The 17,378-nt window shown below is 38.8% G+C and overlaps 1 protein-coding gene across 3 annotated transcripts in view; it reads right to left on the minus strand.

Annotated features, from left to right (window-relative positions):
- LOC145981863 (uncharacterized) overlaps positions 1-17,378 on the minus strand; it is a 106,780-nt gene that overhangs the window by 54,881 nt on the left and 34,521 nt on the right. For all 3 annotated transcript variants that reach the window (XM_083115316.1, XM_083115318.1, XM_083115317.1), the window contains exons 8-10: positions 15,487-16,051; positions 12,249-12,368; positions 1,283-9,332 (exon numbers count right to left, since the gene is read on the minus strand). In XM_083115316.1, coding sequence (XP_082971442.1) covers positions 1,283-9,332; positions 12,249-12,368; positions 15,487-16,051 — 8,735 coding nt within the window. The remainder of the gene's footprint in view (positions 1-1,282; positions 9,333-12,248; positions 12,369-15,486; positions 16,052-17,378) is intronic.

Here is a 17,378-nt window from a genome sequence, read left to right on the forward strand (position 1 = left end):
CTGTACCGTAGTGGCAATAACTTGGGGTGTTATTAGAGGCAATGAGAGAGTGGGCTGTAAAAGGGTGCCCATTCATTTTGCTATTAATTATACAGAAACTTTCAAATAAGTATCCAGACCATTTAACTTACTTTTAACTAAGGCTGACGGTCTCCCCCATGGTCACATTGTTGCATTGTAATCAAGCTGTCCCAGGTTCAGTACCAGGTGGAGGCACATAGTGGTTTCGATCTCGCTTTAAATTTACTTTATGCACAGATAGTCAGATTACTTCAATTTCTTGGGCAATCAATTATAGAAAACTATTGTCCATGGTATGAACTAACAAGAAACTGACTTACTAAATACAATACTAAAGCACATATACACAATGCAAATTTAACACAATTTCCTGGATATTTCAATTCCATGCAAGTGTTGGTTGACCCTTTGGAATACGTACATTTGAGTACAGTATTTATAACTGAATTTCAACTGATAGTTTCTGGTACTAAGATCACTGATACTGATCAGTAGGGCCTGAGACTTTATGTCCTATAAAACTGTAAAATATGTATGTAATTATGTCATATAAATTGAAAAATATGTCATGAAAAATATGTCAGAAAAATGCAGAAATATTACCAGTAAAGCCAAAATTTTCCACAACAGTACTCTCGAATTTCTCCCATACCCGATAGAGTAGAATAGGGGCTGTAATGTACCGAATGTTATTTTTACTTTTGACTGATTTTTGTGAAAAGTAAAAAAGACAAACAAATGAGAACGAAACTTCTTTACTTCCCGTGCAACAATGAGAGAAAACATTTTTGCTCGATAATGTTTTCATGGCTATCAATTGTCGGTGGGATAAAAAAGTGGGGTATTATTGTTCCGTACTAAGAAAAGACGGCACCTTTCTTCCTCCGTAATTTCCATATCCTGCCATCGACAATATGAACTATCCATTGTGCTAAAGCGACGAAGAAAAAAATTATGAAATAACCGATTATGTGCAAAAGAATTACAAAATTATACAGAAATATGTCTTATTAGAACAAAATTGAAGAAATATGTTGTACAAATGCGAAATTGGTGAAATATGTCAAAATATGCTTTGTCAAGTTTGTCTATTTCGGCTAATTTTCATCAGATATGTAAAGATCTCATCCCAATATTAGATCCGAAGCCAAGTGAAAAATATGTTATAACAAATTCCCGGGCCCTACTGATCAGTATCAGAACAGACTAGCCCTAATGTTACACATATAATTACGGGGACGTAATAAAGCAATGGACTTACCTGCATTATCTGTATCAGCTGAAACTTCTGCAGGAGACAATAAATCCAATTTGCATTTCCTCTTTCTACCTCTCCTAAGGCTGCCTGGAGTTTGTTTCTCATCAGCTTCTGTGTTTTGGGAGAATTCCTCAGTGGTATCTGAACACTTGCGACGATTGTTCTCATGGCTCGGCGTGGCATCATCTGCAGTCATTGGCGACTCTAGTGGAATTTTTCTTTTCCTTCCTCTCCTGCGTTTCACTACAGGCTGGCTCTCGGTGTTTGGTGTGCTTTCGGGAGTTTCCACTGCAGAAGGTGTGGCAGGAATAATAGGCTGTGTGGTATTAGCCGTCAAGTCTGAACTCTCCTCCTTGATGCTCTTTGCAGGTAAATATGTATTTTCTGTACTGTTCCTTGCAGTTGCAACTTCCTTATTGTTGCATACTGGAGAAGATGCATCTTCTGATCCACATGACTTCCGCCTTCTCTTCGGAAGTAGTTCTTTCCAAACTGGAGTGTACCTGCTCCTTCTACTTCTTTTCAGTGGTGTTGCTTCAGGTTCCACAGCATGTTTATCAAAGTTATCACTCAACTGTTCCGTTCCAAACTGTTCTAAACTCTCTGAAGCATCACCCTTGTTGCCTCCATCTGTACATAGATGCTCACTGTCAACATGTGTTACTGTACCTGAGCTTTCCACCTCATTACTATTCTTCAAAGAATTCTGTTCTTCATCTGACAACTTCTCATCCTCTCCTTCGTCTTCACGATTTTCTACACTAACGGGGACCAAATCTTCTACATTTTCACTAGTTGTTGCACTGTCAACAATCACATCTGGTACTTCCTTCACTTCATCACTTATCACTGGAATGCTCTTTGGTTGTTTTGTCATCACTGTACCTTGAGATAATTCTGCAGTCTCCACCTTCTTGTCAACCTCACAAACAGATTTGTTTCCAGTTTGGGCTGTTATCCCCGATTTTCTTTTGCTTCCTTGGCAAGCTACTTTTGGGACAAATTTCGACCTTCTCCCATACTTCCTGTCAAGGATCCTATTCTCTGTTTTTGACTGACTATTCATACCATCTTCCTCTGCCTCAATGGGACTAGTTGCACTGGTTTCGCTTGCTGCTGAGACACTGTATGCACTGTCTACTAAAGATTCTGCCTGCTGGTCACATCTTTCAGAATCATTTGCTGTGTCAGCACTGGCTTGCTTTGAATCATTTGATGTGTCAGCACTGGCTTGCTTTGCATCATTTGCTGAGTCAGCACTGGCTTGCTTTGCATCATTTGCTGTGTCAGCACTGGCTTGCTTTGAATTGTTTGCTGTGTCAGCACTGGCTTGCTTTGAATCGTTTGCTGTGTCAGCACTGGCTTGCTTTGCATCATTTGCTGTGTCAGCACTGGCTTGCTTTGAATCATTTGCTGTGTCAGCACTGGCTTGCTTTGAATCATTTGCTGTGTCGGCACTGGCTTGCTTTGCATCATTTGCTGTGTCAGCACAGACTTGCTTTGCATCATTTACTGTGTCTGCACTGGCTTGCTTTGGATCATTTGCTGTGTCAGCACTGGCTTGCTTTGGATCATTTGCTGAGTCAGCACTGGCTTGCTTTGCAACAGACTTATGATCCCTTACAGCTTTTGCCTTTTCTACAACTGACACAGTGTCATAACTCTCTACTACAGGCTCAACCGTGCTTGCCTCTTCAGTCACAACTTTCACACCTTGTATTGTCTCACTATTTGTCCTAATTTCCGTATCAATTACTAACTCACTAGCATTGTCTATCTCACTACTTGCACTATTTGTATCTTGAGCAGACTTATCACATTGGTTCAGTTCCTTGGTAAACTGAGTATTTGTACTATGATTCTCCCTCCCATGACTACGATATTCACAACCACTTGATGAACTTTCTTCAGTCTGTTTCACCAAATCCAATGGTGATTTTTCACTGCTATTGTGCATTTCCTGGTCTCCAATGCAGCATGGCAATGATTTATCCTTAGGAATATTAATACTGCTATCAGGAATACAGTGATTTATTACTTGTGCTTCTGTGTATCCTGAGAATGAATTACTTCTAGGTTTTAAACTGCCCTTTGTTGTAGCATCATGAACCAATGACTTGTCGCTCGAACTCTTACGTCTCAATACTACTTTAACAGGCACTCTACGATTGGGTTTGTCTTTGAGGATTGATAGAGTGCCATGTGGAAAATTAAACTGGTATGGTCTGCAAGGTGGTTCTACTACATTATTTATCTCAATCTCGACAGATTTGTTGGGTTCTTCTTTCTTTCCTAAATCACCATCACTCACATTCTCTTTAAGGTTTTTACCTCCTGTTAATTCTGAATGGCTCATGTTCTCCATTTTATTTCCACCATTCAATTCTTCACAAACATGTTTCTCTTCTCCTTCAATTATTACAGTTTTATTGCACGAATTATTAGCAATTTTTTTCTTCTGCTCAGGTGAAGGAAGCAATATTTGTTCATCTTTTTTAACATTGCCATTCATTTGATCATCTTTCCCAGTGGTGATACTTGACTTTCCTTCATTTATTCTTGATGGTATATCTTGAACAATATCTACCACGAAGTCTTTCTGAGGCCTATGTTTCAATTCTTCTACGCAAGGGCAAATGTTTCTTCCACTGTAACTGCGTGACCTCTTTCTCTTAACTTTTAATGTTTCCTTTTTGCTTTCTAAGCTACGAAGATTAGGATGTTCACTGTTCAATTTCGAATTAATATTCTCACATGTTTCCCTTACTTTAATCAGTTCACTTAGACTTCTGACCCTTCTTTTTAAAGGTTGAATGCTTCTGGAATAGCTCTTAAGAACATCATAGTCTTGTCCTATGACTAAGCTGCTTGTAGTTGCAGTTTGTAATTGTACATTTAGATCAAGATTTTGGGTGGTTTGAGCTTCAGACTGTCCTCTTCTTTGCTGATTGTTAGTCAATGATGTATCTTGTTCAGGGATCAGGACTAGACCTTCTTTGGTTTGCGGAACATTCTTCATTAGTCCCAAAGATCTTGGAATGTCTGATATAGCCATTTCTTGGTGTTTAAGCTGATTATATTCTGCAGATTCTTTACACGTTCTTTCTTCTAAAGTACTTGGACTATCACATATTTCATTTTCTTCCAAATTTTCGTTCACACACTCATCCTTTGGCCTCTCATCCAGAATCTGATTTTGATCATCTACAGGTAAAAGCATGTTCAGTTCCTTGGTACCGACATCTTTAGGTCCGCTTTCAACCAGTTCATTGTTTTCTGTAAGGTTTCCAACATCCTTAGGGGCCTTGGCTTCTGCACTGATTGTAGCATTCTCCTCCGTAACCTTACCAATCTCTTCTCTACATGCAACTGTTTTGCTTTCATTGACTTCAGATATTTCTGAAACCTCCATTTCTTCCGACTGCTTTGCTTCTTCAGCCGCTACAGCTGATTTCTTCCTTCGAAAGCTTCTTCTTAGGCATTGCACTGTCTCTCTCTGCTCTTCAGGTTTGCTAATTTGTTCATTCTCTTGTTTTCCACCAACTTTAGAGATATCAACTGGCTGATTTGCATGTTTTGGCATGTTCTTTTGAACCACTGGTAACTTATCTAACTTTTCGCCTGAGGTAATCTCACTCTCTTTAGAACTCTTCCATTCTTCAACCTGTTCATTTTGCATGTTCACTGTACTTGACCTACTTCTGCGACTGCTTCTCCTTAAAATTGGACTTGCATTTCCTTGATCGTTACAGTCATTCTCCTCTGCACATTTGATGGTGGCTTTTCTCTCTATTCTTCGACCAGCCTCGATTGACCTTTTGTCACCAATGTCAAGCTCCTTCTTTTGACTGGATCTACCTGAAGTAGCCTTAACTAAAGCTAATATACCTCTATTTGACTCAACAGATAAACTTAGTCTTCCTCGTTTAGTCCTTCGATCCTTGTCTAAGCCTACACTTACATTTTCTACTTGACAGGGTGTTTCACTAGCTTTGCTCGAATATGTTTCATGGACCTGACCCTCCAATAAATTGGCATTTTCATTTGAGCTACTAGATAACTTCTGTTTATTTCCTCTTTTTGGTCTTTGTTCCTTTGTAGGCGGACTTGAAATATCTTCTGGTATATTACTTTCAGTCTTTTTATTTGATATTTCATTTTCATCAGTGGTAACTTGCGTATCTGAATTTTCATTCCGTTCGCTCAAAGTTCTTGGCCTTCCTCGCCTCTTAGGTTTCTTTTCCATTCCTGTTTTGGGACTAGAAACATTTTCTACAGAAGCACCAGCATTGTTACTTTCTGTTCTAGTACTTGTAACCTTGCCGCAGTTCTCGTTGGGTTCACTGGAACTTCTTGCTTTCAGTCTTCTGGATCTTGGTTCTTTCTCTGGAGTCCTACCACAAATGTTCTTTGGTGAATCAGAACGATCTTTTCTTTTCCTCAATGGAGTTTCTCTTGTTGCTTTGCTTGAAATTCTGTCATTATTGTTTGGTTCATTTGATTGCTCTTGTCTTCTGAAAATTTGCTCACTGTTTCTTTCATGTAAAGCATTTTCAGTTTCTCCCTCATCAGCCAGATTATCACCTACCTTTGATCTTTCTTGTAACTTGTCAACATTTACACTTTTGGTAGAAGTACTTTCAACACACCCTTCAGTAATTTTATTCCGTACTCCAGCTTCGGCTCTGCCATTGGACAATTCATTACGAGCTGGGATTATGGGCTCCCTTGAAACTCTTGACCTTCTCTGTCGTTTTGGCACTACTTCTTCTGGTGTTGTTTCAATGGAAATATTTACAGCTTTAGTGTCAACAACCGCAACATCATTTTCTTTATTGATTGCTGGGGATTCTTCAGTTCTCTTCACTTTAGGCAGCCTACCTCTTTTTCTTTTAACTTTGTCTTCCTTTACAGTTTCCTCCGAAGCACTTTCAGGCATATCACAGACATCACTAGTAAATGGGGTGGTATTTGTTGCTTTTTTGGTCCCTAATTTGGCACTATCAGAACTCCTGGACCTTTCGTGTGTTTTGGATACCTGCTGTATCCGCAAACTTGCGTCTGTGCAGCTTTGAGATGAATCCAAGGTATTCGTTAAAGAATCATCACCCACAGTATTTGGTCTGCTACAAGTCTGCGACCTTATCTGTTCTATGCACTTTTGTTCATCTGAAGTATCTTGGCTGAACTTCAAGTTAGGTTCAGGTAGATCACAGACCACATTTTTTGCAATATTTGGTGTAGTATCACTGGTTGAATTGAGCTCATTTGAAACACTAGCCTTTTCCTGTTTTTCCACGTTTTGGTCCTTCTTTGGGGAAGCACCACGATTAACTTCCGAGAAGCTATGATCTTCATTAACTACTCTAGTTGCATCACCTACTTCAACAGAATTGCTCCTAGGGTTTTCCTCTACCTGTACTGTTTGACTAGAACTATTTTGAGGTAAAATGGATGCATCAATAGAATCACTCCTGAGTGGGCGTTTACAAACTTCTTGCTGTTCAGTGCTTCCGTTCTTCAGCTGTTCTGTATTACCAATCTTAGACTGCATGGTTTCTGGAAACACTTTATCTTCATTTTGATTCTTGTACACATTTGCATGAATCTGTTGTTCAACTTCTTTCACAGGTTCAGCACCACCTTTGATCTCCAAAGCATTGCATGTGGCTACTGACTTTTGCTCACTGCTGGAAAGTGGTTGGCATTCACTTGTTTTCTTTTCTGCCAATTTGCAATTTTGTTGACTAGAAATACTCTTGTTCTTAAGTTTCCTGTTCTCTATAGGAGAATGGTTCCTTCTTGATATTAAATTTGGACTTCTCTTCTTTCTGCATGCATCAACTTTATCAACGTTTGACACCTGAACGTCTTGCACTCCAACTAAACTCATTGTTCCCAAAGCATTTGCGTTGGATTCTTCGACAGTAGGTATGCAGTCATGTTCTCTTGCTGTTGGTTGGCACTCAAGACTCAAAGCCGTTCCTTCATCCACAGATGCTTCATCTGGATAATTACCTTCGTCATCTGAATGATCCAATGCTTCACGGTTGTCATCTGTGTAATCAGAATCACTATCTAGAACATGTTGCGTGTCATTCACTTCATTACTGTTTACATACAACTGGCGAGCAGCTGTACCTGCATGAGAAATCATAGAAACACTACTACCAAGCTGTTCAAAGTCATTATCATTACTTCTAATGTTAACTACTTCACATGCAGGAGCTGGTACCTCTAAAATGTTCTTGTAATTCTCATGAACCATCTCAGTCCCCTCTGCAACTCCAATATCACATCTTTCTGTCACAGTAACTTCTCCTACACTAGTCAATTCAATCTGTTCACGGTCCCCTCTTAGTGTCTGCTCTCCTAACAATCTCTTATCTGGAGAACGAAAAGGTGAAGAGGCTTTATCCCTAAATTTTGGTTTCTCTAAGCACACATCAAAATTCTTGTCTGGCTTTTCGGCAAGATCAGACTGAAGGAAACCAGAAGTCTCGTTCCTATTACAAGCATCCACCATAGGCACATTTGCACGAACAAGACTTACATTGGTGTTCTCCTGGTTTCTCAACATCTGCATCTTTTTGGGTGAAGGTGTAACGAAGGTTCTCTTTCTTTCAGTGTTGCAATCACCACATTTCATTAACTGATTGGCAGTTTGAATCGGGATAATTCCTTGTACTGCTGCTCCAATATTTGAGATGCCTTTGTTCCTCGGTGAAAGTTCTGAATTCTGATTTCTTCGGATCTGTAATGATTCTTCATTATTTGTCACGGAACTGCTGCAATGTGCCACTTGAGATCTGGCGGTTTTTATAATTAAAATCTGTTTACTATCAGCTCGATTTTTATAAACTCCATTTGTCTTTTTGTCAGATGATGCACGGTATTCTTCAGTGAACTTCTCACATTCTGCAACCCTTTCCTGACAGTTTCTTTCCAAATTTACATGCCTATTCCTTCCAGATTTACTGTCTTCAAGACAAACAATCGTACGATAGTTCATCGGACTCTCACTACAGTCTTTTGCCTTTGGGCAAGAAAGAGCTCTAGCATCTACTCCTGCAGCTGTAGTCTCATCTGAATGAGCCTGCAAAAGAGTGCCTAAGATGCCTAATTGGATTGGATCATGTAGCCCACCAGCCACATGCGGTGTGCTTATTTCATGGTGTGATGCCTGCAAAGATTTCTCCCCTGTATCGGAACGCTCAATTCCCGGATAAACAGGTCTCATTTTGGTGATGTTATTTGTAATGATGCGTGAAGAGTTTTCGGTTCTATTTTTACTAATCATAAACTCATTCCGTGAAACAGTTGTTTCCCTACTATCTTGTGCAGGAGCTTCTGTGTATTTTCCACCAACAACACAACTACTTGTTGATGGAGACTGGAAGACGAGATGCTCCTCTCGTACACCATGCAATGAACTATCTCTTGTCAGTATACGATCCCCTTCAAGAATATTTCTCTCATTGTTGAGAGATTTCTGCACCACACTCGGCTTGTTGAAGCGTTGAGGAAAACACTGCACATTTCTTCTATCCGTTTTCAATGATTTATGAGGCACACTTTGCTGTTCCTGGTTAACATTTATGTCCTCTTGCACTATATTCTGTGCACTTGTACTTGGGTCCACACGGGCATGTCTGTCTCCAACATTTCCATGATTCACACCAGTTTCTTTGGTAATCGAAATACTGTTATGAAGCACCGAACTTGATTCACCGCTACTGTTCTCTTGTGAACAAATCTCAACATAACCTGCCGCAGTTACCTCGGTATCGTGACTCCTGGCTTCCTCTACATTACCAGCACATAACGGACTTCCAGCCTGTATCGCCAAGGTTCTGTTTCCACCCTCTACATGCGTGGATACAACACCACTTTCATTTTCAGATATTACACCTGCGATTCCAGTTGCACTAATATTATTCATGAAAGATCCTATCATTTCCCGGACGTATTTTACAGTCTCCAAGGTTCCCAAAGCTGAATGTATTTTCATCCTGACACTATCCTCAGTCTTCTTGAGTTCTCTTTCAAGATCCTGAAATATGGAATTAAATTAGGCTTGAAATCCATTCTGGTGAATGAATTCATAATTTAGTAACAAACACAATGAATATGATATTTCCAATGCATAGAAGAGAAGATAAAGATAGGCTAGGGCATATTTAGAGAGGACAGGGGATTGCCAGTACTAAATTTAAGTAAGCAAAATACTTGTTTACAGTTTTTTGTATGAAATGAAGTTTACCCATTTACGCTGAATTTACATAAACATAAGGAAGGATTCGATTGGAATGAATCAGATTTGTATCATTAGCATCTTCAATTTAATGCATAATAATGCATAATAATATGCATATAGTAATAATCAGGCACATAGCTTTTTATATGCACATGATAGTAGCACAACAAAAAACTCCATTTCTTACCCACTTTTGTTAATAATAATCAATATTATTAAATTACTATGTATGTTATTATTATTTGTGGGACTTGCTTGGGAAGCAAGGAACCCTCCTGCTACATATAATGCAGTTAACCTTTAGGGGACAGAGCTTCGGATGTATGGAAACGTCTGTGGACAGAGCCTTTTCAAGCAGGCGCTTTTCAACTTTGCAGCAAAGTACAAAAAAAATCGTAGCTCGAGAACTAATTGTGATAAAAAGATTAAATCAGTTTTGTTTTTTTTCTTAAAGACCGCAGGTAAAATTTATACACTGTGCCTCACAATAATGAGTGTTGAAGGAAGATGAAAATTAAAATTTTAAAAATTGGCACATGCACGTTCCTGGGCCCCACAATACATCAAAGTGAATGAAAAATGTAGTATGTAGCAGTGGTACATTCCTACAACCATGTAAAGTTTCATTGAAAACAGACACTTCTTGGCTAAAAAAATAACAACAATAAACAATAACATCGACAATGTTGACAGCTTATAGAACAATTTGCAGATTTTTGCTTCTAGCATCAGCCCTATGGATGATGGATGATCAAATTTGGTGGGAAGCATAACAAAAGACCATACTTTGAGGATATGCAATGCATGTGCCCCAAATTGGAAAAAAAAAAAAATGGAATTTGGAAATTTTGCATATTTTCATAAAATTTCAATTTTGGGCCTTTGACCATGCATCCTCCCCGGACCCTTAATTGTCGCACGTTGCTCAAAATGTTGCTCTTTACTCTTTATTACTCTATGTAATCAAAAATATCCGGACACACTGCGAAACGTGTGTTTATCATAGAGGGTGACACAGTACAGCCATCTACCGCGTGGAACACATAGTCAGCGAACTCAGTAGTCTGCAAACAGTGTGAGACAGCAGTATGGGATGGTCTGAGGAACTCACAGACTTTCAACGTAGTCAGTTGGTTGGGTGCCACTTGTGTAGGAAGTCTGTGTGTGAGATTTCCACCCTCCTAAACATCCCTCTGTCCACTGTTTCCGATGTTATAGTGAAGGAATGTGTACAACCCAAAACCGTGCAGGCCAACCTCCCATGTTGACCTCCAGAGACCATCGAGTGTTGAAGAGGGTCGTACAGCATTATCGTCAATCATCCATCGCCACCATCACAAAGGAATTCCGAACTGCATCAGGATCTACTCCAAGCACCATTACTTTTTGGTGCAAGGTGCGGCAACTTGGTTTCCATGGCCGAGCAGCTGCCCATAAGTCAAACATCACACAGACAAATGCCAAACGCCGCCTCGTCTGGCGCAAGGAGCGTTGAAACTGGACCATAGAACAGTGGAAAACCGTTGTGTGGAGTGATGAATCACAGTACACAATGAGGCGATGCGATGGTAGGGTGTGGGTGTGGCGAATGCCTGGTGAACGACATCTACCAGCCTGTATAGTGCTAACTGTGAAATTCGGAGGTGGCGGGGTTACAGTGTGGTCATGTTTCTCATGGAGGGGGCTTGGCCCCTTGTTGCTTTACATGACAATGTCACGGCACAAGCTTACATTGACATTTTAACAGCCTTCATGCTGCCTACCGTCGAAGACCAGTTTGGGGATGACCATTGTGTCTTTCAACACGACAGAGCACCCGCCCATACTGCAGGGCTTGTGGGGGAGTGGTTTGACGACAACAACGTCCCACTAATGGACAGGCCTGCGCAGAGTTCTGATTTGAATCCCATAGAACATCTCTGGGATGTTATGGAATGCAGACTTTGTGCTAGACCACACCGATCCACATCAATACCTCTTCTCATTTTGGCGTTCTGCGAGGAACGGGCTACCATTCCTCAGGAAACCTTCCGGCACCTGATTGAAAGTATGCCTGTGAGAGTGAACGCTGTCATCAAGGCTAAGGGTGGGCTAACACTGTATTGACTGCCAGTGTTCCCGATGGAAAGTTGTCCAAACTTGTACTTTATTTTCTGGTGGGTGTCCGGATACTTCTGATCACATAGAGTACATGTAATTTTTTATTTTTTTTCAGAAAATGCAGTGGTTTAGGAGTTATAATCTTTTTTATACCTTGTAAATGAGATCTATGCAAAGTTGTATCTAAGTGTTGGTAAAATAATGGTAAGTACAGTAACTCTGTAATATTAATTCAACTTCTCAGAACTTAAGCTAAAAGTATCTCCATTAGTCAAAAATATTTGTATCAACCAATACAGACAGACTAGCAATTTTCAGCCCAACTACCTACAGGCCAGTTTCATACCTATTGGCTCTTTTACTGATATGAAGCAGTACTAATTATGTACCAATTAATCAATTATACCTCTACATTTTAAATGACTAGAAAAGTAACTAGACGTAAATGTGTTACTAACTTTTTCTGCGAAACTTTCTTGTATAGTTCTATTAATCCTGGTGGCCTCTGCCACCATCTACAATAAAGTTCCGCGAAAAAGTTAGTAACTCGCTTATGTCTAATCAACCATGTCTTTTATTTCCCAAATAGAAGTAGAAAAAGTAGTTGTTTACCAGAACTAACTCTCTACATGACTTCTGGTTGTCCTTTCCCATTTCTTCTGCTAACTTGCTGGCTTCTGCAAGCATGTTCTTGTGTTCTTCTATTTTGCTTAAGTAATTCATGAGGAGATCCTACAAATAAAGGAGAAAAATGTCTCACAAAATGTTAAGACAAGTACCATAAAATTTAGCAAATAAATATTATTTTTTCTCTTACATGATACAATTTTACAGAAAGTGTTAAATGTTTTTCTTGTATGTACGCATTGCTTGCATTATAGAATTATTTTCCTGTAGTTTACGGTTATTACAAGCATAAGAAAACAGTTTTTCTTTGTGACGTTTCAGGAGAACACACGCTCCTTTCATCAGACATTTATTTTCATTTTGATTAAAGATACAGTTATAACAATGGTTAGTAATTTTTTAAACAAAAAGAATCTGTTATATAATGGATGTTGTCAATGTTACATTGTTGTAAAAATAAAACAGACTGCTTTTTTCACAGTTAAGTTGCTATATTACAACAATGTAACATTGACAACATCCATTATATAACAGATTCTTTTTGTTTAAAAAATTACTAACCATTGTTATAACTGTATCTTTAATCAAAATGAAAATAAATGTCTGATGAAAGGAGCGTGTGTTCTCCTGAAACGTCACAAAGAAAAACTGTTTTCTTATGCTTGTAATAACCGTAAACTACAGGAAAATAAGTGTTAAATGTTTGCATGAACAATACTTTTCCAATTACTTGAGTTCTTAATGCACTACAGTGGAACACCAATTATACATTAATGGATTTTATATTCTCGTTTAATATCTAAGAAACTAAAAGTTAAAATATACAAAACAGTAATTTTGCCTGTAGTATTATATGGGTGTGAAACTTGGTCCCTTACATTGAAAGAGGAACATAAATTGAGAGTATTTGAAAATAAGATCCTTAGGAAAATCTTTGGACCTAAAAGGGATGAGGAGACAGGTGAGTGGAGAAGGTTACATAATTTAGAACTACACAATTTGTATTCATGTCCAGATATTATTAGAATGATTAAATCAAGAAGACTTAAGTGGGCAGGCCATGTGGCACGCATGGGAGGAAAGAGGAGTTTACAGGATTCTTGTTGGGAAACCTGATGGTAAGAGACCTGTAGGAAGGCCAAGACGAAGATGGAGGGACAACGTTGAGATGGACCTAAAGGAAATCGGTAGGGATGGAAAAGAGTATACAGATCTTGCTCAAGATAGGGACAGATGGAAGGCCTGTGTTGCTGCAGCCATGAACCTTCGGGTTTAAGAAGGCTAGAGAGTTAGTTAGTTGGATTTTATATTTTCCTGCTTTACTTCTGGTATTGATAACATTAAAGTCTCTTACAAAAAGATTTTACTTTTTCCCACATTGTAAGTTCTTTAACCCTGTGTTGGTCGCGCACGGTCTCTAGTTTCCGATGAGTGCTTCTTAATGTTTCCATTTATCATTGATTGTTCTGTCAACACCCTACCTCTGTCTGTCACACCTTTGTGTGTGTCTGTCTAGCAGAGTTTCTAACCTTCCTCTTTTACACAATGACTTTGTTTTCAGTGGTAGTCATATCTTCGAGTTGTCTGGGGGAGGGTGTTCATTGAAGCCCCTTGCTGTCCGTGTCCATGCGCAACTATAAGCGTACCTAGTTTTTACTGAAAATCTGGGCTGCCATTCCGTGCCCGACTAACAAAGAGCATCTTTTTTATACCGGGTGTTTCAACAGAAATGCCGTGATTTCAAATGACCCTAAAAAAATATTTAGTATATTCTAGGGATGGGACCGATTAATCGGTACTCTATCGGTATCGGCCGATATAGGCATATCGGTGTATCGGTAAAATTACCGATTATTTTACCGATCCGATATATCGATAAATATCTTATAATTTAGTGCAAAATTCTGCCATTTTCTTGTAATTTTTATGGATAATCTCGATGCCCTACTTTTTAAAAAAGTAATTGTCTAAATATTCAACTTCTTTTGCACTGCAGTCACCTCGAAACACATATTTATTAAGGAGATCAATGAACATTTCAGGTTCTTCATGGACCATTTCTAATTTTATATCGGATCGGTAGAATATCGGTTATCGGTATCGGTAAATTTTATATCGGTACTTTATCGGTATCGGCCAAAATTTCATATCGGCCCATCCCTAGTATATTCACAGTAATATTTTGTATATGTTATGATTGACAAAAGTCTAAAATTTAATTTAATTTATTTTTCTATCTGTGTTTGTCAGGTGTTTGTAGTACAGTAGTACAGTAATAGAGGACAGGAGACTTTCACTCCAGCAGAAGATTCAGTGGGTGACCTGGTTTATTGAGTCACGCTCTCTTGTTTCTGTCCAACGACGTTTCCAGCTGGAGAATACGTGTCCTGGTCTTCGTCGGAAACGTCCAATTCGTCAGAAATGCTTCCAGCAAGATGGAGCTAGGACACATACAACTGAACCTGTCCTGACCTTCCTTCACTCAAAATTCAACAATCGTGTGATTTCAAATCGCTACACACATTTCTTTCAAAATGGCTTGGAGTGACCTCCAACTAGCCCTGATTTAAACCCATGTGACTATTTCTTGTGGGGTTTCCTAAAGCAGGAAGCTTCCAAACGAGGACCGCGATCACTAGCTGATTGGAAAGCAAACATCGAACAGTGTACTGCACAAGTTAGTCGTGCAACCCTTTCTCAGGTATACGACAACATGTGCAACCGGGTAAGAAAAGTGATAAATCGCCCAGGTGGACATTTCAAACATGTTTTCCATTAAAGTTTTGGGTTTTCTCTATCAGATTATGTATTTTTTTCCTTTTGTGTAGTTCTAATAAATATTTTAAAATGCCATTTGAAATCACGGCGTTTCTGTTGAAACACCCGTTAGTTTTACAGAATTTCAATTTTTATAGTCCTATAGAATCTAAATTGTTGCAAGAAAATATCTAATTATAATAATTGAGGGTTTGGTGTTGTAGACCTTTAATTGAGTATATTTTAAGAACCAGGTCTCTGGCACTATGTGCGACCATTAACGTCATTTTTGTCATGCGACCCATGAAGGGTTGGTTAATTGTAGTCACCGAAGAACGTATTTTATGTTTCACTGTAGTGTCAATGCAAAAATATCAGAATTTGCTTAGCAAATGAAAAATGTAATTATTTTTTGAGAAACTATTTTCTAGTGATTTCTTTCAACTATGAAACAACGAAAAGTTACCTTTTTCTGATTACTAGATGAGCCCAAAGAATTGTCATTTCTTGAGCTGCCGGCACTATGCTCTGCTACATTCTCACTTGGTGTATCAACCCTCACAACATTCTCCTGGGGAGCTAGGCTCTCGTTTTCTCTCACTGGCGGCACTATGGATGTTGCATAAGAATGTTGCCTCTTCAAATGCTGCTTTCTCACATCACTTCCATGGAAAATTACCGAGGTCTGCTGGGCACAGGGCACAGATGGTGATGGCATTTGAACAGTGGGGTTTGTCAATTCCATCTTACGAACAGAGCTGTGCGATACTACATTCAACTTGTCAGCACTTTTATTCAATGTGGACGGATTGCAGAGACCATCGGAATATAAACCACAAGACACTGCAGTGATTGTACTATCTTCGAAAGATGGCTGCAACGTTCTAGGAGCTTTTATAACTGTAAGCTGCCTTGCGTTTGAGATGCAAGACTGTTCTCCTATCATACTTGAAGGTCGACTGCATTCAAAGGATTCTTTCACCACAGGAAGAGATAGATCTTGCGTTGAATTTGAGTGTCCATTATCCTCACTGCAATGTAAGTAAACAGATAGCATTAATGTACCCACTGAATAAGAATAAGGAGAAAGCAAAAAGTTGAATGAAGCTAATTTGAAAGTAAGTTTCAACGAAAGTTGATAACAAATGTAAACTTTTCCCAATTACAAAATACAAAAATCTTGTTTTGGAAGTGGCTCAGGGACATTTCATTCTACTTTACCAGAATGTTCTCAAATGATCATTAATACGTAGAGGCATGCATATTTAGTTCTTGACAAAAACACGAAATGTAAAGTAACATGTTCTAATATTCATTTTTCAGGTTTCTAAAAGGTGTAAGGTGCATTTTTGTACCCTGTTTTGTCACGAAATGATGCAAAATAGAACGGCGAAATAGACTCTTAACACGAAATTTATAGTTCATTCATTGACGCAACACTTTCTGAAGTTTGAATTACCCTGAGAGTTATGCAATTCACGGAAAATTCATTGATTCTGCGGTAAATATTTGAGAAGCAAAAATGGACACCTTTATACAAGAAAAGAATAAACTTATTACTCTGGTAACTACATAAATGTGTTATTAGAAGGGATATATGTTTAGTTCATGTCACAGGTGCAGTTTCTAATTAAATCAAATTTAGGATTATATTCACAATTTTTAAACCAAAATGTCATTTTATATACTGCTTTTGATCTGATTTTTGCCTCTACTAATACGATATGTGCTATACACACACAACCTTACATGGCTACTGCACACCAACAAATAATAAATTATATTAGTTTTATAGTGACTGGTCATGTAATGAAAGTGTGCATGTGTATTAGGAATAGGACAGCCTAATCAATACTCTTAGGAGATATAAACTATTGCTGAGCTAATACCCATGCCAATGTATAGGTTGGATTTTATTCAGCTACTGGCCAATACTTTCCAGGCATTTTGAACTTTCATAGGGTCTGTAAAAATGCCACGCAACAGTTTCATGCAGTTCAATTATCCTGGAAGTTATGTATGAGGGCCATCCAGAAAGTAGACCCGTTCGTGCCGTGTGGAGTGCTAGGCGACACAAATAAACGCCGCTCAAGGTCAAACGACTTCAGTTGTCTGTCTGCTCAGTGTGTGCGAAGTTTTGTAGCGCTGTCATTGTAGTCATTGTTTCTGTGAGTGTTTACAATGTTCAAAAAAATTGAAAACGCCGCCACTTGTGAAGTTAGGGATGTGATCAGATTTCTCAATGCCAGGAATGTGCAACCATGTGATATTCACCGTCAATTAAAGGAGGTTTATGGAGACAATGTTATTGATGAGTTGTCTGTTCGGTGCTGGTGTCGAAACTTTAACTCTGGGAGA

The sequence above is a fragment of the Lepisma saccharinum genome, chromosome 30 (assembly GCF_977018435.1).
Source record: "Lepisma saccharinum chromosome 30, izLepSacc3.1, whole genome shotgun sequence".
Taxonomy (NCBI): Eukaryota; Metazoa; Arthropoda; class Insecta; order Zygentoma; family Lepismatidae; genus Lepisma; species Lepisma saccharinum.